General features: G+C 46.9%; 3 protein-coding genes and 1 long non-coding RNA gene across 5 annotated transcripts; all 4 read right to left on the reverse strand.

Moving 5' to 3' along the window:
* Positions 1–130: 130 nt before the first annotated feature.
* LOC120659203 (protein DETOXIFICATION 18-like) lies at positions 131–3,860 on the reverse strand. Its single transcript, XM_039937258.1, has 5 exons — positions 3,435–3,860; positions 1,506–2,050; positions 1,296–1,382; positions 727–1,141; positions 131–597 (listed from the first exon to the last, which is right to left on the reverse strand). Exons 1-5 carry the CDS (start codon positions 3,735–3,737, stop codon positions 469–471), a joined length of 1,479 nt encoding a protein of 492 aa, XP_039793192.1. The 5' UTR covers positions 3,738–3,860; the 3' UTR covers positions 131–468.
* A 783-nt stretch (positions 3,861–4,643) lies between these two features.
* On the reverse strand, positions 4,644–9,391 carry LOC120659204 (glutamate--glyoxylate aminotransferase 1-like). Its single transcript, XM_039937259.1, has 12 exons — positions 8,894–9,391; positions 8,676–8,793; positions 8,363–8,444; positions 8,190–8,277; positions 7,935–8,093; positions 7,239–7,412; positions 6,862–6,993; positions 6,314–6,379; positions 5,918–5,982; positions 5,694–5,785; positions 5,442–5,598; positions 4,644–5,034 (listed from the first exon to the last, which is right to left on the reverse strand). The coding sequence occupies exons 1-12, from the start codon at positions 9,074–9,076 to the stop codon at positions 4,914–4,916; spliced, it is 1,437 nt and encodes a 478-aa protein (XP_039793193.1). The 5' UTR covers positions 9,077–9,391; the 3' UTR covers positions 4,644–4,913.
* A 322-nt stretch (positions 9,392–9,713) lies between these two features.
* Positions 9,714–11,737, reverse strand: LOC120659206 (protein C2-DOMAIN ABA-RELATED 3-like). Of its 2 annotated transcripts, XM_039937260.1 has the most exons (4): positions 11,462–11,737; positions 10,673–10,808; positions 10,464–10,559; positions 9,714–10,371 (listed from the first exon to the last, which is right to left on the reverse strand). In XM_039937260.1, exons 2-4 carry the CDS (start codon positions 10,781–10,783, stop codon positions 10,087–10,089), a joined length of 492 nt encoding a protein of 163 aa, XP_039793194.1. In that variant the 5' UTR covers positions 10,784–10,808; positions 11,462–11,737; the 3' UTR covers positions 9,714–10,086. The 2 variants fall into 2 exon arrangements, with proteins under 2 accessions (XP_039793194.1, XP_039793195.1); XM_039937261.1 differs by lacking the exon at positions 11,462–11,737 and having other exon boundaries at positions 10,673–11,455.
* A 7,280-nt stretch (positions 11,738–19,017) lies between these two features.
* LOC120658496 lies at positions 19,018–20,111 on the reverse strand. The gene is made up of 2 exons (XR_005668705.1): positions 19,422–20,111; positions 19,018–19,342 (listed from the first exon to the last, which is right to left on the reverse strand). It is a non-coding gene; the product is annotated as an uncharacterized LOC120658496 (long non-coding RNA).
* Positions 20,112–20,653: the final 542 nt, after the last annotated feature.

A 20,653-nucleotide genomic window follows, 5' to 3' on the forward strand; every position in this document is an offset into this window, starting at 1 on the left:
AAGGCGCTTGTGCAATGGCTAGCTACCGAGGGAGGTCTAAGAGCTAGAGTAATGATTCAGTTGTAAACGATTGCTCCATCCTGAAACTGCCAATAGCACTGGTAGCAAGGGAATTGAAGATGCATAAAAGTGGTTCATAGCACCCGACTGATGGTACCATCAATAAACATGTAAACAGACATGCAGGTATCTGAAGAAATCTGTGCTTGAGCTGCCATGACAACAGACTAAAGTACTGAACAACTAGGGTTGCTGGAACTGGAACTCTTCATAAAGAACCATCCTCAGGGTAAGTTGCTTGTACTATATACTATTTGACTACTAGTACTATCTAACTGTCGTGTTACAGTATGATGATCGCTCATGAGCAAAAAATCTGGCCAGTCTCTGTCGGAAGTTGTCGCTCAAGGTTCAAGTCAACAAGAGCGCAAGCAAAATACATGACATGACCGGCATCATCCCCAATCCTCAGCAGACAAAATCGTTCTCCTTGTTGATCATGGTCAGGTCCAACTTGTCCCAGTCGGTTCGCAGGGTGATGAACAGCAGGACGCAGTTCTGGAAGAGGAGGCCGCAAATCTGGCCCATCCACAGCCCCTGGAACAGCCAACAACAACAATCCAAATGAGATGACTGACTGGTGATGGTGAGTAATTAAAACGTACGCAATTCAAAGTCTCCCTTTGATTCAGAAATTCGGAAAGAATGGTCTGCTTGTATGCCTACCTTGGTCTGGAAGCCAAGCGTGAATCCAAAGAGGACGGCCAGGGGCATGCCTATGATGTAGAAGGCCACCAGGTTGGTCCATGCCGCCAGGTGCTGCCACCCACACCCTCTGGCAACACCTGACAGGACCCCCTGCGTGGAGTCGAGCACCACCGAGGCGATGAGCAGTGGCACCATGGACGCGAACGCGCTCACCACTGCCTCGCTGCTGCTGAAGAGCCTCACCCAGAGCTCGTGGCCAAGGCCCAGGACCAGGAGGAAGGCCGCCCCCAGCAGCAGGGACAGCGCCAGGGACACGGTGAGCGCCTTCTTGGCCTTGGCCACGTTCCTTGCTCCCAGCTCGTTGGACACCCTTGTGCTGATGACGGCGGCGAACCCGTAGGTGATCATGTATGAGATGGCTTCAGTGTTCTCGCTGATTATACATGATGATGTTAGAATTTCGGAATTTGATTTGAAATCATACACATTGCAATGATTTGATTTGAAAAGAAAACATCTAATCTACCTACCTACCTACCTACCTACTGAGGATTTGATTTGAAATCATACACACAAGTACTTCTTACCACATTGCAATGATGGAGGTGCTGAGCTGAGATTGCGGCAACAGCCCGGCCAGCAGCACCAGTATCTCGAACGACCAGTGCTCCAAGCTGCCAATAAAGGCAATAATTCAGTTTGCCGGAAAAACAGCGATCAGTAACCATGAATTTGTGTATGCTACATATTTGATTATATATTAGCTGGCTGATAAGTAATTAAGTACTGCTACTAACCAGACCATGACTGCAGAGGGGATGGCAAGCTTCATGCCGGGCAGGACATGCCGGAACGCCTCGGCGGTGAAGCCGCCCCAGGTGTCCTTGAACATGTCCGAGAGCATGACGTAGGCGGCGAGCATCAGGAAGGAGAGCCAGAGCGAGACGGAGGTGGACATGGCGGCGCCGGCGAAGCCGAGGCCGAGGCAGCTGACCAGGGCGTGGGTGATCCCGACGTGGACGGCTAGCGGCAGGAGCGAGAAGGCCACGAGCGGCATGACCACGGACTGCGTCTGCAGGAAGCGGAGCGTGCACTGGATGAGGCCGTAGGCGAACTGCGCCGGGATCGAGTAGCGGAGGAACACGGCGGCCAGCCGGGAGACCTCCGGGTCCTGCCGGAGGAACACCAGCAGCGGCTCCGAGTAGAGCCACAGGAGGGAGACGAGCACGGAGAAGAGTGCCGACGTGACCATGGACGCCTGCAGGTACACGCCCATCATGCGGTACGACTTGGCGCCGTAGCCCTGCCCGCACAGCGTCTCCAGGGACCCGCTCAGTCCAGTCTGGTCGATGATGCCATTTGCCATGCATACCACACAACCTCAGCATCATCAGTATTCAGTAGTAGATCGACATGTATGTACACAACAAATTTCAGTACGAGCAATCAGAATTTCTTCTGAAATTTGTAATAGTAGCCATGTCTTAAGATCTAGAGTCAAGTTTGTTGATCAGAATTCAAAATTCAGAGTTGACTAACCATAGAAATATCTTTTTTTTATAGACAGATAATATATACCGTGCCCTTAAGTTCGAATAAGTTTGTTGATCAGGTCTTCAACTGTGACCATGACCATGCATGTTCCCCATTTCATACTGAAGCCTGGCTCATGCTTCATTTTTATTTTATTGTTTTAATTGAAAGGGATTCAGGGGGTGTGTATACACTCCACATGAGTATAGGACATGTGTTTATATCGGCAAAATATTCATGACGATCTTAAATACCCAACCCAGCTCCCAAACGACTATTTTGCAAATTTAATCTTAAACAAATTATTGCATAGCTGACTGCACTTTCCAACCTCTGGAAAAGAGTACTTGTACACAACCATCCTATATATCCTTCAGAGATAAGTGAGGATATTGGTTGGTTGCAGCTAGCTGACGTAAAGTCGCTTAGCTTGAAACATCATCGTACATTTTTGTGAAAAATTGGTAGCGTTGTTAATATCTCAATTTTGAAGCCAAATTTTCTCTGATTGCTTGTATTTGTCCACCCAACCATTCAACACTCTCAAGTTGGTTAATTTTGTCAAATGAAAGGCGTAAGGACTAAAGAGACACTTGTAATTTCTTTGGCGCCCAACATGCATGGAAGGGGAATTGATATTTTTGTCTGGTGTGAGATTCTAAGTCTACTTTAATTTTTGCTGGTCAAAATCTTTATATTATGTCTGATATCATATTCATAAGTCCAGTTGAATTATTTGTCAAAGTTTTAGACACAAGGCTAATATTATATTGAAACATTCTTCACGGATAATTTTGTTTAGATGAAACTGCTTGTAACTTGCACATTTTTGCTATCATGGGTAAGGAATTAACCTTGGAACTTGAAGGTAAACTATATATTTGAGGCTTTCATTGTTATGTAAATAATGTTATCAATTGTTCTCATGGTGCTCTCACAAAAGAAAAAAAAACTCATGGTACACTTCTGACTTCTACATGATTACATCGCTGTCATCCAGAAAAGAAAAGAAAAGGTTTTTCTTTTGTAACTTCTTATTAGTAACCACCATCCATCACCTCATGTATCTTAAATTCTTAAAACATGCATCGTATCGGCAGTGGGAAGTTGAAAACCCACAGAGAAGAAAATGCCAACGCAAGCACTGATAAATAAACGATAATGTAGTGTCGTATTCTGATGGAAGCAATTACCATGAGCGCGATGCCGGTGACGGTGCCCCATGAGTTGCCGAGCGTGGCGGCGGCGAGCTGGAGGTCGCCGAGGCGGCCGGCGTACATGACGGAGACGAGCGGGATGGCGTAGTAGGCCATGCTGGTGGCCACCATGGGCGCGGCGAAGGCCAGCTGCCCCGCCGCCTCCGCCCAGTCCCATCCCAGCGTCCACCGTCTGTTTGCCGTCGCCGGCAGTAGTTCCACCTCCTCTTTCCTGCTGCCATGGAGGTTGATGTTGAGGTGGACATCGCCCAGCAAAGGCGCAGCTGCCTCCTCACCCATCTTTCTCTAGCTTGTTAATTTCCTGTTACGAGCAAGATATACTTAGCTTATATATGCTCTGTAGCAGCTTCGATTCTACTGTATGATATCGTCGCTTAATTATATTTTGGCTCAACGCACGCTTTGAGCTTCTGTCTGCCTACTCTGCCGCCTCACTGGCACGCCAAGTGCGCTATATAAAGGCAACGATGGAGGTCAGCTGCGACAAGTCTGGTCTGAGGGCCATATATTCAATTCCAATGCTGCCACTATTTTCTTCTTCTTCTTCTTGGCCTCTGGAGTGAGCTGCTGAGCTCACAGCCATTTCAGTCTGACCGACAGACTGATGACTAGGACGCATATATATATAGGCGCCGGTCGTCTCTTGAAGCAAGCTGCAGACTCGTTCCTGTCAAACGGCTTGCCTGCAGCGTTAGTTCTCATGTTCCTCCCTAATGTGAACACATCACTGCATATATCCAGTAGTACTGCGGCAATGATCATTGCAAGAATCCCATAAGCAATAGGGGCAATATACTAATATCAACTCGGACTTAGCAGCCATGGTTTATACTGAAATGTGTTGACAGACTTGACCTACACCAGGTGGCCGGAGGACAGCTGACTAGGTACAATACAACAGGTACAGGAGCTTGCTTTGGCCAGGTCAGAAGGAGAGATGAGCACCAATTTTATGCCAGCTCAGCCCCCCTCTCAACTTCTGAAACCAGCAAGCAACCAATAGCCAAAACCAGACTCCCAAATCAAGCACCACTAATCTTATGACGTCACAAATCATTAACAGTTCATTGATCATCATAAATGAAGCCAGCGACATCCTGATCCACTCGTCCTCCCGATGGATGTATTCCCATCTTCGAGGAGACGCTCATCACTTGGGAAATTTGGAATCGAGACGCATATCTCTTGTGATAGTGGCAAAGCATCTTCCAGCATTATATATATTATATTACAAGATTTTCATATTATATATACGATGGTACCAGTAAATGGCGGATACATATTCCCCACAGAACTTTGATTCCCTATACATATCCAAGGCAAAATTTGTTTCTTTAAGAGAGTTACAACTAATTAACTTTCAATTAATAATGTCCTTGGAAATGATGGATCACGGCTCAGACTGAAACCAAGAATCTGACAGCCGATGCTTCCTTTTCTTGTGAATGTTCCTATTCACATCCTGGAGTAGCTCTCGTATTGCTCCATGAATGAGTCGTTGAACTTCTTGAAGCTCGACATGATGGCAGGGAAGTCTTCCTCAGCAGGAAGGATAGTTGTCCGGAGGTGGAACACCCTGTGTTAGAAAACACAGAATCCATCGCTTCAGTTATATTAGATAGATTATGCAACTTACCAAACTCAGTAATGTCCTTTCAGATTTCCTACTCCGTTGTTACATATCAATTACATCGCAGGAAAGCCAAAGTAGGATGTTATAGAAGCTACTAATAGGTACATGAACAGACTGCATGAAGAATACAGTTACAAGCAGCAGATTTTACTGTGCTTCATTATTTCTTTTTTTTTAGGGAAAAATAATAATTTCATTTCTTGTAATACATGTGGTGGTGATGTTTACTTCTCTGGTTTGTGGTTTCACGTTTGTTGTCAATGATGCTTCATGCTTGGTTGGGAGTTCCTAGATTAATGGAACTTCATACATCACAGACAAGTTTTCATAACTGTAAGCGAAGCACTTACCCTTCCTTCTGACCAAAACCAGATCCCGGAACAGTGGAAATTCCGGTTGCTTCCAGAAGCTTGAGGCAGTAGAAAACATCTGGTACTTTGCCTGCTCTTTTCGCTGCCTCAATCGCTCTTGGTGGCAGGCGTATTTGGGGGAAAGAGTACATAGCTCCTGCAACAACACAATGCAAGATAATTCAGTTATTAAAATATAGTTGTAGTAGTTCAATTGTTGCAAACTATTAAAGTTTAGAGCTCTGATTTTACCTTCTGTGAAATTGCACATGACATTTCGGCAACTGTTGAAACCATCTGTCATCATGCGTGCTCTCCTCCTCATGGACTCTAGGATGGACTTGCTGCAACATCATTTGGAGCCACATCAAATCTTAAGAGTGTATAATAACAGACAAATATTCAGTATCCTGCATAAGCTTATTTTTCCATAAAAATTTGACACGGTAGAAATTTTGAGGGATACTATGCTTAACCTTTCAGCAGCAAACTTCAGGTACGAGATATCACCAGGTTTTGGAGGGTTAACCATCACTCCCATCTGTAAAAGCCATGGTTATTCAAAACCATTTTATAACTTGGTAAAGCAAAGTAGCATAAATCCACTCTCACCACTCACCACACAATTATGAGCACCAAAAATAAGAGAACATTAAGAAGTTTTGATCTATAATCATCTACTTTGACTCTTATCCAATGCATTAAATTTTTTGGAATTTGCTGGATGCTCCATGGATTGAATTCAGTCATTAACATATATTGAATTCAGAGGCCACCGGAGGAATGCAAATTTATGTCAATCCGAAACAGACTACCAGTTTAAAGAAAAGCAAAAGACTAACGAATCAAACAATGAGCACTGTTTTACTTACAAAAATTTGCCCTGGAACATTCGGGCTCAGTGCTATTGATGCAACCTTGTAGATCTCGTCTACTGTCTGCAAGCTCAAATCAGAAGAGCAGTTAGCATCAGACCATGACCATTATATTCAGGAAGCAAACCTTCAAAATGCCTCTTTGTACAATATAATCTAGATTATAGCATAAGCCTTATTTAAGTGCCTATCTTGTTTAAAGTCAAAATCTTAACGGTGATGTCTAAACGTTTCCAGAGCTTGTTCAACACTACCCTACAGTTTAGACTGCACAGAGATAATAGTTGTAAATGTACATCATGGTGGCATAAATATGTAACTCCAGTGGACGCTATTGATTGCTCTACAGTTTCTGAAAGTTTGACAAAGAAGACTCTGGGCCATTGGGCTAAATTGCATTCTGCAAGGTATCTATAATTAAATAAGTCAAAATGCAGCAGCATAGCCAAGTAATTATGATGTGCAGTTTCTTAATGTATTTGATAATGCAATATTTTCTAATTTCTCATTTACAAAATCTGACAAATGCTGTAGAGACATGCTACCTTTGGGGGAAGATTTGTCATTTCAAAGTATCCACCACGTTGTCCACACTCTCCCCAGAACCCTTTGGACACAGTGTGGAAAGAAACAAGCTGAACTTCCTTGCTTAGTGGTGGACCCATGTCAAACAAAACCTGGAAAAATTTGAAAAGCTGTGTCAGAAACAGTTTTTGAAATGACCAACAACCTTTTAGTGTACCACAGTAGAGAGAGAATCTTGTATGCTAGCTCTTAACATAGTTGTTTGCTTGTGGTGCTAAGGGAAGATTTAGTGAACTCGCCAAATACTAGAGAATTATCAGATGAAAGCTGTAGTCTTGGGTCAAGTTGCAACCATGAGTTCATGCCAAAAGCATCATTTGTCAGAAATCAAAAATACCTTTCTTGCGCTTATAAACGGGCGCTCATCTTGATAAATGTTCTGCTGATACACTTCATCTGCAAGCAGAGCTAAATTTTCATGGTAGCAAAATTGCAGAAGTTCCTTTATATTTTCTTCACTAAGGCATTGTCCAGTGGGATTTCCCGGATTGATAATCACCATTGCTCGAACCTAACACATCATATCATTGGTATGAAAAAATAACATCAGAGTGGGATACACAAGAAAGGCCACATTTTTTTATATAAGCAACATGACTGCAATGATGTAAAAAAGGGAAAGGAACCAAGAACTGGTGAGAAGTTGAAATAGTGTTTATTAATCAATATAATCATTAACACCAAAATTCTACATACTACTTGTTAGTTGTTAGTTAACATGAACCAAAGCTCTCCTACAAGCTTGCTAGATATGACAATTTATTAAACCAAGGGGCATGCTTTGAAGCCCGTGGCACAAAACACTCATGAGTAATTCAGCTAAGGTAATTCTGGAAATGGCTTAATGAGACTAGAATCAATAAATGATATGTTATCACCAATGTACTCGATACTGCTTTCGGTATGCCATATATGGAACAGTAGATAGGCACAGCCACACAGGCAAGCTCATAATGCCACATACATCAATTGCAGGTATTACATAGCAAGAGAATTGAAATTTGACAAACACAATGACTCATAAAACACTTACAGTGATTCCCTTTGACCGTGCCTCCGCCACTGTTTGTCGGATATTGACAAAGTCAAGGCCCCAGTTAGCCTCTTCTTCCAAGTAGTATGGGACCAGGGAGCCACCAAAGAGGGAAATGGCAGCAGAATAAAGTGGGTATTGAGGAACAGGGACCAAAATCTGCCACGGCAGGTTCATCGATGAAATTAGTCTTTACTCTTTATGAAAAATAGCATCACATGTTGGGGGAAGATATGTTTCAAGGAACAATCATACCCCATCTCTCTCGTTTCTGATAATGGCGTTCAGCATCTGCATCACACCTTTGCTAGCACCATCTGTCAAGTAAATGAGTTCTGGATCACTGCAGTAAGTGGAGTGTAGAAGTGTTAGGAACAAACTGGTGCGTAGTTCTGATGATATTCGTCAGCAGACTGGTCCAATCTGACCTCGGATATCCATCACGCCTCTGGATGAAGTCAGCAACCTCCTTCCTAATTCCAGGGATACCACGGGAATCACTGTAAGCACCTGATCAGACAAGAATAAGACTGGTGTAAGAGTACTCGTATGGCTATGAACCAACAGCAGCATATATAACTGATAGAAATCTGTTCTTTTCCAGATTAGAAACATCTCAAAATTGATATTTTCTGCTTGTTATCCACCTTGCAGGCAGATAAAATTGTGCACGATATGCTAATTGAATGGACAACTGAACAAGAAATAATTTTTTCGACAAGAACAGGTATACTATGTTACCTAAACCGCCGGGCGCCAGGGAGAGGTAGTGCTTGGCCCGCGCGATGGCATCCGCCGGGAACAAGAGGCCGACGTTGGGATCATCGAGCAGGAACGGAGCCTGGCAGAGAGCCACCACCTGCTCTTGGACTCACAGGGTTTAGGGTGAGAAAGCGTCGGACAACAGATTCCATGCGGGATGTGAGCCTAGCTAGATGTGATTAAGAAATGATCTTCACCTGGCGGGGGAAGGTGAGCGGCTTCTGTCCGAGGGCGTGCGGGTTGCCGACGTTGGTGAAGATGATCTTCTTGCCCTCCTTCTGGAGCTCGGAGGCGCGGAGGTAGAGCTCCCCGCGCACCGCGTACTGCACCTTCTTGACATTCTCGTTCAGCTGATCGAAGTCGAGCGGCTTCCTCGCCATCTTCTGTCGCTGCCGTCAATACCTCTCCCTCTCCTCCTCCTCCTCCGACGCCGCTGCGGCTCCTCCGGTGGTGGCGGGTGAACTCGATGGGTCACGGGGCGAGAAGAGAGAATGTGGGAGTGGCAGATGGGGAAGAAAACCAGGAAACAGGGGAGCAGGTGAGGATTTGTACTCTACTGCTGTTCGAGATTTGGACTATCGACTTGTCGCATTGCGCACAGCGAATAATGTGGAAACTGATGGGTGGATGGATTACCATTTTTCTTGGCACGGCAAATTGGCTCGGGAGGCACGCGAGCTGGGGAGGATAAGAGGAGAAGCGGATCAATGGCCACTGGTTGGGTTATCTCCTCGCCCAGTCACCCTGCGGTGGAGAAGGCCCGGCCCTCGGGCAGCAATGGCCGACGGCGACCTCTGCCCGCGGCGAACCGTGGCGCGCCACCGCAACAACAACGCGCAGCAAAGCTCCAATACACTTTTTTTTCCGACTGGCCAGATCATGCAATTGGTGCCCACACAAAACTGGTAACCGTCAGTGCGGCCTTGCACTTCACTGACATATCAAACTCCTCCATCAGCAATTCAGCATGAACCAGGACAATCTTGTCCAGGAAAATCAGGCTGGCAAGAATCAGAGTAAACATTGCAGCAATAAGCATTTGGACCGATCCAAACAAGGATATGGTGTTGCCAAAACAGGATCCTACCACTTGAGTTCAATTATATGTCCCAAACTTTACAAATTGTGACCCGGATACATTTCGGCGGCGCTTTATTTTCTCCCCTTTGCCCCTACCAACATTGACTACCCTGACCCCATTGCTGGTTAAGTTACAATCCGACATTCACAACAGGTGAAAATGCGATTGAAATGGAATGCTTCATTTCCCAGTTATAAACAAAGGAAGGCATCCCAACATGTCATCAAAATCAAGCCTTTAGTGCTCATCGATCAGAAGATTCCCACGGCAATGGGAGGAAGAGCTATGATTTCATTTGGAAATTGTGGATTACTTGGCACCAGAAATGTTTACCCATTGCAGCTGGAGCTGTATCTCTCCACTCTCAACGTTCTTCAGCCGGAGAATCATATCCTGGACAAACCTACCGTTCCTCCAGCAAACGTGGCTCTCATCTGCGAGGCAATTCCGGGTGCTTGGTCGGACAGACTTTATGATGGCACCGTTCCTAATGTCCTCCGGGTTCATACTTATAGCTTCCATCAAGGGTGCTACATCGATCTCTGCGTCTCCCATAGGGTCATCTCTGCTGAAAGTGTCCTTGTCAAACACCTCCTGTTGGCATTGAAAGAAGAAAAAGGGGGATAAATGTGAGTACTCACAAAAGGAATGACAACATACTAGGACACGAGAAACAATCTACTCACAAGCTTAAGTGGTTCACTGGGATTCGTGACCGTCAAAGTTAGCTCTTCATGCCAGATGGGATTGACAGATCTCTTCTTCACACTTGTCTTCAGTTTCTGCGGAATAAAATAGAACATTAGCTATATAAAGGACATTTTATCTACAATCAAATGCTAAGGAACAGTGCAAATGCTAGATAGATGGAAAGAAAGAATGGAACGACACACACCTTCTTGCCAAGTCGTAGGACAACATATGGATCGCTGCCTCTTGCATCACGGTAGGCTAGGTTGATCCCACGAACCACCCGCACTTTCAAGAGGCCAGCCAATCCGTCCATAATTGAATCAAGTGTTGCTTAGGTCCTGTGGATTGAAAATGAGTACTATATTATATACAAAAAGAGAGAGACAATTGTGGGACGAAGAAGTGCCTAATTCAATAAAAGAATTAGGCGACTTCCTGCGTCCCTTGCCTCTTACTAGAGATCTGTGCTCTTTTTCTATCCCTGTTTTCGTCAGCTTAAATTAAATAGTGTGCCATGGAAATCTAAAACGGAGAGAGGCAGGTTTGTGCCTCAACCGTCGAAGTCAAGTTTACCATTTATTATGTGGCCTGCATCGCAACCACCCTAAAGCTTCCATGTTTACTAATTTTGGTTTTTGGGGTGACTAGAATTTTTATTCTTTTTAATTTTTGTGCAAACTATATTATGAAACCGATTCCGATTTCTGACGTGCATGCAAAGAACAGGGTATTAGATTGCACTGCCTAAGCTGAACCTTGGCATGGGAATTAAATGGATGGAGCAAAAAAATGAGAGAGAAATAACAGTCACCCAAATTTACTGGGCAACATTTTTTTGGGGGAATATATGTAAATTTAGGTAGCCAGTGATGTTGCGAACACGAAAATGAGATATGTTACTGCAATCAACTGATGAGCTGAAACAAAACAATATCGAAGCTAAAAGAGGCACAAATATGTCTAGAGGACACAACAGGAGCGGTACTCTTACACTGCTACACCGAGGAGGGTAGGAGAAGCCCCAAGCATCGCGTTCCTCCGCCTCCGGGGGCCTCATCTCTTCCCGGCACGGCTCCACGGCGGATCGGCGAGGCCTAAAGCGCACCTGGACTGGAATGAGGCGGATGCGCGAGGCCCCGAGTTTTTGGTCCTTGCCGCGGGGGGCGGGTGGCCGGGTGGGTGAAGAGCTAGCTGGTACTAGGGCTTGAGGATGGGGAGGGCATGGATTGGCCAAGCATTGCGGTCGCTGTGGACAGAGGGCGGAGCGGCTGCCCATGTTGGAGGACAGGAGGATGAAAGGGCTTATTTGTTAATAATGACCCGTGGGCTTTATGATAAAAAAAAATATAAATCCAAATCAAGGCCCTGGTCTGGTCTGGTCGGCGCGCCATGTGTATCCAGCCAGGTGGCCCGTCACCCTGGAGAGTAGCCGGCCCATGGAGATCATCGGCCCATCACATATCTGGTCTTGTGGCTAGGCTAGCTGTGTGTAGGGTTGAAAATGGGACGGGAAAATCCCGTCCCGACCGGCTCCGTTTACCGTTTAAATCGACCGTAAACCGTTTCCGCGAAAAAACGGGAAAACAAAACGGGAAAACAGACGGGAACGGGAACGGGAACGGTTGGGGTGTTTTCCCGACCGTTTTCACGGTTCCCGTTTTCAGCCGGGAAAATTCCCGCGGGAATTCCCGTATTTGTCGTAGTCGGCTGTGTTACCTGTGTTGGAAACGTGAATTGTTGTTTGCATGTGTTCCAACGTGAATTGTGAATTCGTGATTCACTTTACCTGTGTTTCTTAGTTATACGAGTCTGTTTCCATGTTATTTATGCATAATTGTAATTATTTTATCGAGTTAAATGTATTTTCCCGTTTTGAGTTATCGATTCCCGATCGTAATCGGCATGCTCCCGACCGATTGATTCCGTTCCCGATATCCCGTAATACCGATTTCGTTTTCCCGTCCGATTTTCCCGTTCCCGTTTCCGTTCCCGATAAAAAAAATACAGTTGCGGAAACGGTTGAGAGGTTTTCCCGACCGTTCCCGACCCTTTTCATCGCTAGCTGTGTGGCCATCACTACTGAACAGACCCTGCTTTCAAAATTCTAAAATTTTCTCATCACATCGAATCTTTAAATATATGCATGAAGTATTAAATGTAGCTAAAGAAAATAACTAATTACACAAATTGTCTATAGTTTGCAAGATGAATCTTTTGAGTCTAGTTAGCCCATGACGAGATAATAAATACTAAATACAAACGGAAGTGCTACAATGTTTTACGTCCAAAACTTAATGCATTTAAACAAGAAGTGCAGAATAACCTCTGTTCGATTTCAATGAATAAATGATTCATATCGATCCTTTTATATTTCGCTGGGTCCCACCAATCGAACTCCACACCAGAGCCTTGGAACCGTGCTCTCCAAGATCGACGCTGACACTGGGTTGGGCTCGCCTCCAGCAGCGGCGGCGGTAGGCAGAGGCTGCCCGGAGCCCGGAGGACATGGTGGTTATTACGGATTCGACATCCGTGAGCTAAGGGATGAGCCCAGATGAGATGACAAGCTGCGCATCTCAGGCATCTGCTGCGACCTCCAATGCAAAATATAATTCAGGTAGGTAGTAAACCAGCACAACAGAAAATTGACGGCATTCTCTGATTTTTGCAAAAATGAAATAAATCTCGATGACAAGTCAACTTTTAAGCTCAACATTCGCATTACGTACGTATTTGATCAAGTCAAGATTTTAGCCTCCCGTCTGTCGATCGACATGCAGGCTGCAATGCGTTGCATTGCATGCACACCTGCAGGAGCAAGCAATGCTAGCGCATGCCCGCCGTCAATCGTCATCGATCGATCCTGATGGCCAACCAGCTGAGGCCGCTCGACTTCACCGACAACCAACAACGAGTGCTAGGTACAGCACCAAGCTCCGATCCGCTCCGTACCACCAGACTTTCGTCCAGGGCTTCAATGCGCCGCGCGGATGGCGCCGCCGCAGCGCAGGTCGAGCAGCTCCAGTCCGCAACTTCATTCACCAGGTCGGCGTGCGACAACAAGCTCATCAGCGCGCTGTCCTTCGCGGCGTCGTACCATCGTCGGCCATCAAGGACGCCGGCCGGGCCGGACTGGACCAATGAGGTGCGGTCGCCGCGCGACGTGGTCGGACACACGGGACGCGCACGGCCAGCACGGCGGCGGGGGGATGGCGGCCGGCACGGCCAGGGGCATGGCGCGTCGCGGCGTACAAGGCGTGCTGGGCCCGCGGCCCGGCGGGTGCTACGTACAGCGCCGAAATCCTGGCGGCCATGAGACCGCGGTGCCGGACAGCGCGGATGGCGAGACCTGATCCCCGACCCGCACGTCCTCCTCCCGTCCACCACAGTGGGTAAGATGGATGGCCGGACGCGAACCCGACGTGGTGGTCGGCTTCTCGTCGCGGGGGCGGGGGCCGAATCTCGTGTCGCCCGGGTTGCTGAAGTCGGACCTGGTGGCCCCTGGGTGAACATCCTGGCGGCATGGGGCGGCGACGCCTCGCCGTCGAGGCCCGGGCAACACCCGGCGCGCGGAGTTCAACATCCAGTCGGGCACCTCACCTCGATGGCGACGCCGCACGTGAGCGGCGTGGCGGCGCTGCTCCGCGGGGCGCGGCCGCAGTGGAGCTCGTCCGTGATCCGGCGGCGACGCCGTTCGCCATGGGCGCCGAGTGTTTACGTCTTTTACGCGTTAACACACGACGTTAGATCGCTGTAACGACCTGATTCGGGATAACGGCTAAGATCTACTTTGTACGTTGAGTAAATCACACCTGCTAAATAACTCTCTTGTGTTTTCGTCCTCGATTCGCGCAAAAGGTTGCAACCAGAGTTATTCAACTACCCTGGGTCTGGTATTTAAGCTAGTCTGGGTTCCCTTCAACTTCCAGTACGGGACCAAATCGCGTCGCTACAGTACTGCTACAGTAGTCGAGAATTTGACCCGGCCCACTCTAGCCCGTGGGCTGTTACAGTCGCGCGGCGTGAGGAGGAGCTCCTTGCAGCACCTCCTGCGTGGGGTGGTCAGATCGGTCAGAGGGACCGGTCAGACCGGTCGCCGTGCAGAACGGAGACGATCCGACGAACGCTTGCCCGGAAGGGATCCCGTCGGAGAAGCACACGTAGGGTTGCCCTAGACTCGGCAGGCCAGTTAGGGCGTCTTCAAACGCCATGGAGACGAGAGAAGAACAACATGTCAAGGTTGGAAAAGTAGGGTAAAAAGGTAAAGAGATAAAAGATGTGTTTTTGATAGATTGGATTGTGTTGTATCCTCAATCGACCGTGACCCTTTATATTTATAGAATGTGGAAGACTTACCCTGCAAAAAATTCTATTTATAGATCTAAATCTATTAAGAACTCTAATTATAGTCGGATTCCTCCTAGACCGGTCAGACCGATCGGTCGGACCCACCGGTCAGACCGATCGAGCTCCTGCCGGATAAGCTACAGCACCAGATCGATCAGACCGCTTGGTCAGACTGGTCAGATTGGTTGATGCCAATTTTAACTATCAACACCGGGCAGGGCAGGGCATGGAGCCGGCCGGGGCTGGTGTACGACATCAGGGACGGCGGGTACCTGGACTCGCTGTGCGCGCTCATCATCATCATTCATCGATTTCATCATCATCATCATCAGGAGGGAAATTCATATCATCCTATATACTATATATAATCAATAGCAAACCTAATAACATATATTTTAAGAGATGGATCGATCGGGAATTCGGGATGTTCAACATACATCATATCATCATTGAGAAGATCGGATCGGATGGGATCGGAGATCTCTCAACCTAATAACTAGTAACAAGAATGAATGAATGAGTAGCTAGATGAGATGAGATGAATCTCTCAACGTACATCATAATTTATTGTAGTATGTGCGCGAGACACAAGGCCCATCCAGAGTGCCCGCTCGGCCGCGACGAGGAGGAGGAAGAGGCCCACAAAGGCGAGGGCCAACCAGGTGGGGCCGAGGCCGGCGACGAAAACGGCGACCCAGCAGAGGGGCAGGCCGATTCCGAAAGCGCCGACCACTACTATAGAACGATTTGCAGTAACATCTCGATTTTTTTGGGGCAGATCTAAATGTAACTTGCCCCTACAGAGATTGCGGATACTGTAGCTACTGACCCACCTCTAAATATATATTTTTAGGGGCGGATTATTCCATCAACCGTTCCTAAAAATGAATTATTTTTAAGAGCGGGTCACCCCACCACCCGCCCCTTAAAGTTTGAAATCAGCAGGCGGGGGGTTAAAAAAATTGCGAGCTGCAGCACCCCTATATCTCTCTTTCACTCTTCCTTCTTATCCTCGGTCTCTCTCCTTCATTCTTTCTTCCAGGGTGAGGCGCGGGAGCGGCGGCCGGCCGGATCCGACGGACGGCGGGCGAGTCGCGGCGCAGCGGCGGCCTGCCGGGTCCGGTCTCCCGCAGCCAGCGGAGCTCCGAGGCCCCCGCGAAGCATTTTCCCCCTCCTCCCCACCCACCCCGTCTCCTCCCACCGCCAGTAGCTCGAAGCGGGGCCACAGCGCGTCGGCGGCCGGCGCGCGCCCTCGACGCGCGGGGCCTCAACGCGCAGCGGATCTAGTCGGCGGGCATGGCGAGGGTCCCCGGTGGCGCCTCCGAGCCGGAGCACCGCGGCGGCGACGCGCGGCTCCGGAGGCGGCGCGCGCGAACGTGGAGGGCGGCGGCGTGCACGAGCGGACGCGGCGGGCGGCGGCGGCGCGCGCGGCCCCGGCAGGCGGCGGCGGCCACGCTTGGGCGCGAGCGGATGCGGCGCGCGGGCGTGCGCGGGAACAGCGACAGCAGGCAACAGAGCGGTTGCCAGTCTTTTTTTTATTTTTCTATTCGATCTGCAGGGGCGGGTGATAGGGTGACCCGCCCCTAAACATTGATTTGCAGGGGCGGGTTTTGGGGTGACCCGCCTCTAGAAATATATTTTTAGGGGCGAGTAACATACCCGCCCCAACAAATAGCTATTTTTAGCTACGAAAACCAAGGGCGGATCTGGTACCCGCTCCTAAAAATAGTTTTTTACCCGCCCCTCCAAATATTTTTTGTAGTAGTGGACGTCATCGACGAGAGCCTGGTGCACGGCCATGGCCGTTGCGCTCGGCAGGAACATGTGGGTGTACGCCAGCACCACCGTGAGCAGCGCCATGTAGACCCCCCCCACATCATGACGGCTGGCAGCCACCACGGGAGTCGTCGCCGGCATGCTTCCACAGGAAGTAGCATATAGCCGCCACGGTGGAGAGGAAGAGGCATGGGAGGTAGACAGCCATGACCCACAATGCAGCACGGATTACCAACGACGACTGGGCGACCACTACACTTCCCCCATTGTCTCCATACTCATGACTAGATTGATCAGAGGCGTCTACCATTGCAATGCATATTTGGAACATTCTAGAAGATTATGAAAATCACAAGAAACTAACTTTGCAATGCATGAGGATAAGATCACGCCAAAGTAAGAAGGTTCTAAAAAAGTGAAGAGCGAGTATGAGTAATAGTTATCATGCTTCATGGTGAAGTGTAGAATTATTTAGTGGAAAAATATTTGTATGATAGGATAAAAATAGAGAAAACTCTAGAAATGCAGAGAAGTGTATAAGGTGGACACATGACAACACAAAATGAACCATGGAGTCCTATAAACTAGTTGAATACCCCGCGCGTTGCTACGGGATTTTAGAGCAAAAATATTGAAGTTCAATGTGCTGAAAAGATAGAGTTATGAAATTATAGGTAATTTTAGCATTGGAGATATATGACATGGTTGTATACAAGAAATGCTTAAATACTGAAGTTGATGTATATATAAGAAGTTATAGTTGCTGAAACTGATAAAAGAGGAACCATAATAGTTACGATAAGGACTCTTTAATGTTGAAATGGAAATGTCTGCATTATTTTGTGAAGCAAGAGATTGGACTTTGCATCAACTCTCTTTGGATAAGTGAAGTTTTTACAAAAAAAAATTTAAAAAAAAATTAAGTGTGGGCAACACAGTTGTGTAAAATGTTGATAATTGGAAAGAATATATTTTGTTTAATAGTTTTATTGGACAAATGTAGATATTTGAATTGGTTATGGATTCTCCACCATCGTGATCCACATTACTATAGTATAATAGGATGTTAGAAATGGATGTGATAAAAATGAACGAGGGATCTTAGCACATACATTATTTTTTTGACGTTTTGTTGCTAATTCCGTCATATGACAATAATAAAATCAAGTAAAAAAGGTAATAACTCTTAGTGGGTTGTGGAAGACCATGATATGAGGTTTCATTCAGATCCAATGGTGGAAATAAAATGATGATGTGGCTTCACCACATGTGAGAGAAATATCTATTAATGATTCTTAGTGGGTTGCACTTATATATGACAATAATAAAACCAAGTAAAAAGGTAAGAACTCTTAGTGGGTTGTGGAAGGCCAGGATACGGGGTTTCATTCAGATTCAATGGTGGAAATAAAATGATGATGTGGCTTCACCACATGTGAGAGAAATAGCTATTAATGACTCTTAGTGGGTTGCACTTATATAAGATATATAGATAGGGGTGTCCCCCTCCCCTTGCCATACCATGACATAAGAGGTCTTCAGAAGGAGATGACAAGGTTGCCTTGTAGTGTAGTGGTGTCATGGTAGTACAGCCACGTGAAGAGTGTAAGTGTCATCTCATGTTGTATAGTTGAGTTGTGAATAAAGGCTTGAGTTCCCTTGTAAATCTCCCAGTCTCTAAGTACTTAGTGTATAAGTTGTGTGATCTACAGTATGCTGGCTCTGCCACCCAGAATCAAAAAGGGTCCGGGTTTCATCGTAGGAAGGCTCTGCTTCCCAGAAGACAGCTTCATCTGTTGGTACGCTCTGCCACTCGGAAGCGAGAAAGCGGCTCCGCCATTGAAATGGTCTTATACACTAAGTAGCTAGAAATTGAAATGGCTAACCCAGAGTTGGTATGTCTTAGGTGTAGATCTCTGCATAATGGGTATTAGGACTACCTCGATTCCCAACATCCACCATGAGCAGCGACGCTCCATTGATTCACGATTGACGCCCGGCCCTTGATGGATATGTATATATGGGAATCAAAGTATGAAACTAAGTAACCAATCGACCGCCTTTATAAGTGTGTGTACTGCACACACAAATTAAATATATACTGCATGCGTTGCTGAAGGATCGAATCGTTGCAAGTAGTGAACCTCTGCTCGAACTATCTATAATAATATATAGGGTATAGATTATGATGGAAGGACTCTGTGTTATCTTCATCCAGATGACTCCTCGGTAAGTCGCTTCCTCTTATCAGCTATCAGTCGTTGTTGGTGTGGTGGTAGTACCTCTAGCCTCCGGGTGAGCAGCAGCTGACAATATAGATCCAAGTTCCTTATCACAAGTAGATACGGTATTAAATCTTTTTGCAGTAGCCATCAGACAAATTATTAAGGTCATCAGCAATATATATAATGCTAGAATCAGAAATACCACACGCATGAAACTCCAATCCTAATAAGCCGATAGTAACTTAACAGTCATTCCCAAGGCCTGTGCAAGCATAGGAACATACATGTCACGCTCAACTCGCAACATTTCCCATGGAATTGCTTGTATAAGTACAACTGTACGAGAAAAAGGAATGGTAAGCCGCTAAAGCCTGAAACCACATCAACAACTGACACTAGTCAACAAACTGATAACACAATATACCCCTTGTGTATGATGAATTTGGATTTCACATGTCCCTAAGTCCAAAACTTTCACACCTAATTCATCCTTCTTGGATAATGATGACTTCTGTAGCTTCTTGCTGTGAGTAAACTTGGCATAATTAGCAACGACATAAACAACAACAAAGAAGATTTTTAGGGTTAGCTAGGACACAACACCTGGGGCTGCCCTTGAGTTAGCCCAAACACGCCAGCCACATCTTGACGAGATACCATCTCTGCACCAGCAGGTAGATGCTAAAGTCATAGTGCAACGAACGAATGAAATAGCAAAAACAATGCGAATATCTGACTCGTTTTCACAAATTGAAGCAAATAAGGCCTCTTCTAATTAGTACTACTCCCCTTCTAATAAATAAATTTGGTTCAAAAAAATTAAATCATTTTTCTAGTTTGTAATATTATTAGAAAAAGAAAGGAAATTGCAGAGAGAAGAATGGCGGAGGCGGTCGTGTCGTGGCCCACGTGAGCATCCCATGCGCCACTCTGCTGCTACATTCCCATGTATGTCCGTGTGCTACAACGCCCGTCTATCGTGCACCTGCCTGGCTGCCTTGGCCTGCGTGGTGTGCAGCCAAGCCCGAAGCTCCGACGACGATGTGCCAAGGCTTTTGTGACAGCTGGACGCCAATCAACACGAGAAAGCGCATCGGTCTAGGAGATGGACGCCAGCCGCGCACTTATGTAATGTTGCACCACCTTCCAACAACGAAAATACACGATAGGCATGTGCTTGCTGGGTCGAATATTGCTTGGGGATGTGTGACACACACACACACTCTCTCTCCATGGTGTATTGCTTATATCTTTCGTTTTTCCAGTGGCGATGTATTTTTCAACTCGATGGGCCCTAACATCACGTGCGCCCAGGAGGATGGGGTTGGGGGTGGCGCCGGTGATGTAGAGAATGGAGGCGCCACCGGTGAGGTAGATGTAGGCGGAGTGAGCGCGGCAGACGCATGATGATGCTCGCCACCATTGCGCTTGCATAGAGAGGAGGGTTTGTGCAAGGGATTGAAACAAATTGAAGCAAGCGAGGCCTCTCCTAATTAGTACTACTCCCCTTGTAATAAATAAATTTGATTCAAAAAAATTAAGTTGTTTTTTAATTTTTAATATTATTATAAAAAGAAAGGAAACTGCATAGAGGAGAATGACGGAGGCGGTCGTGTCGTGGTCCACGTGAGCATCCCCTGTCCTTCTCCGCTGCTATGTTCCCGTGCATGTCCTATTGCCGCAACGCCTGTCTGGTCATGCACTTGCCTGCCTCTGCCTGTGTGGTGTGCAACCGAGCCCGGAGCTCCGACGGTGATGCGCCACGGCTTGGGTGACAGTTGGACGTTAGTCAACACGAGAAAGTGCATCGGTCCAGGAGACGGATGCCAGCCGCG

The sequence above is a fragment of the Panicum virgatum genome, chromosome 2N, assembly GCF_016808335.1.
Source record: "Panicum virgatum strain AP13 chromosome 2N, P.virgatum_v5, whole genome shotgun sequence".
NCBI classification, from domain to species: Eukaryota; Viridiplantae; Streptophyta; class Magnoliopsida; order Poales; family Poaceae; genus Panicum; species Panicum virgatum.

What these genes read in the sequence shown, in the direction of transcription:
- LOC120659204 (XM_039937259.1), bottom strand. Translation starts at nt 9,076, where the DNA reads ATGGCGAGGAAGCCGCTCGACTTCGATCAGCTGAACGAGAATGTCAAG. An exon ending in AGGCGTGATGGATATCCGAG is followed by an intron (nt 8,278 to 8,362) that starts GTCAGATTGGAC and finishes CACTTACTGCAG; the next exon opens with TGATCCAGAACTCATTTACT. An exon ending in ATGTTCCAGGGCAAATTTTT is followed by an intron (nt 5,983 to 6,313) that starts GTAAGTAAAACA and finishes TGGCTTTTACAG; the next exon opens with ATGGGAGTGATGGTTAACCC.
- LOC120659206 (XM_039937260.1), bottom strand. Translation starts at nt 10,783, where the DNA reads ATGGACGGATTGGCTGGCCTCTTGAAAGTGCGGGTGGTTCGTGGGATC. An exon ending in TCCTACGACTTGGCAAGAAG is followed by an intron (nt 10,560 to 10,672) that starts GTGTGTGTCGTT and finishes TTTATTCCGCAG; the next exon opens with AAACTGAAGACAAGTGTGAA. An exon ending in CCAGTGAACCACTTAAGCTT is followed by an intron (nt 10,372 to 10,463) that starts GTGAGTAGATTG and finishes CAATGCCAACAG; the next exon opens with GAGGTGTTTGACAAGGACAC.
- LOC120659203 (XM_039937258.1), bottom strand. Translation starts at nt 3,737, where the DNA reads ATGGGTGAGGAGGCAGCTGCGCCTTTGCTGGGCGATGTCCACCTCAAC. An exon ending in CCCTCTGCAGTCATGGTCTG is followed by an intron (nt 1,383 to 1,505) that starts GTTAGTAGCAGT and finishes CTTTATTGGCAG; the next exon opens with CTTGGAGCACTGGTCGTTCG. An exon ending in ACCTCCATCATTGCAATGTG is followed by an intron (nt 1,142 to 1,295) that starts GTAAGAAGTACT and finishes ATGTATAATCAG; the next exon opens with CGAGAACACTGAAGCCATCT.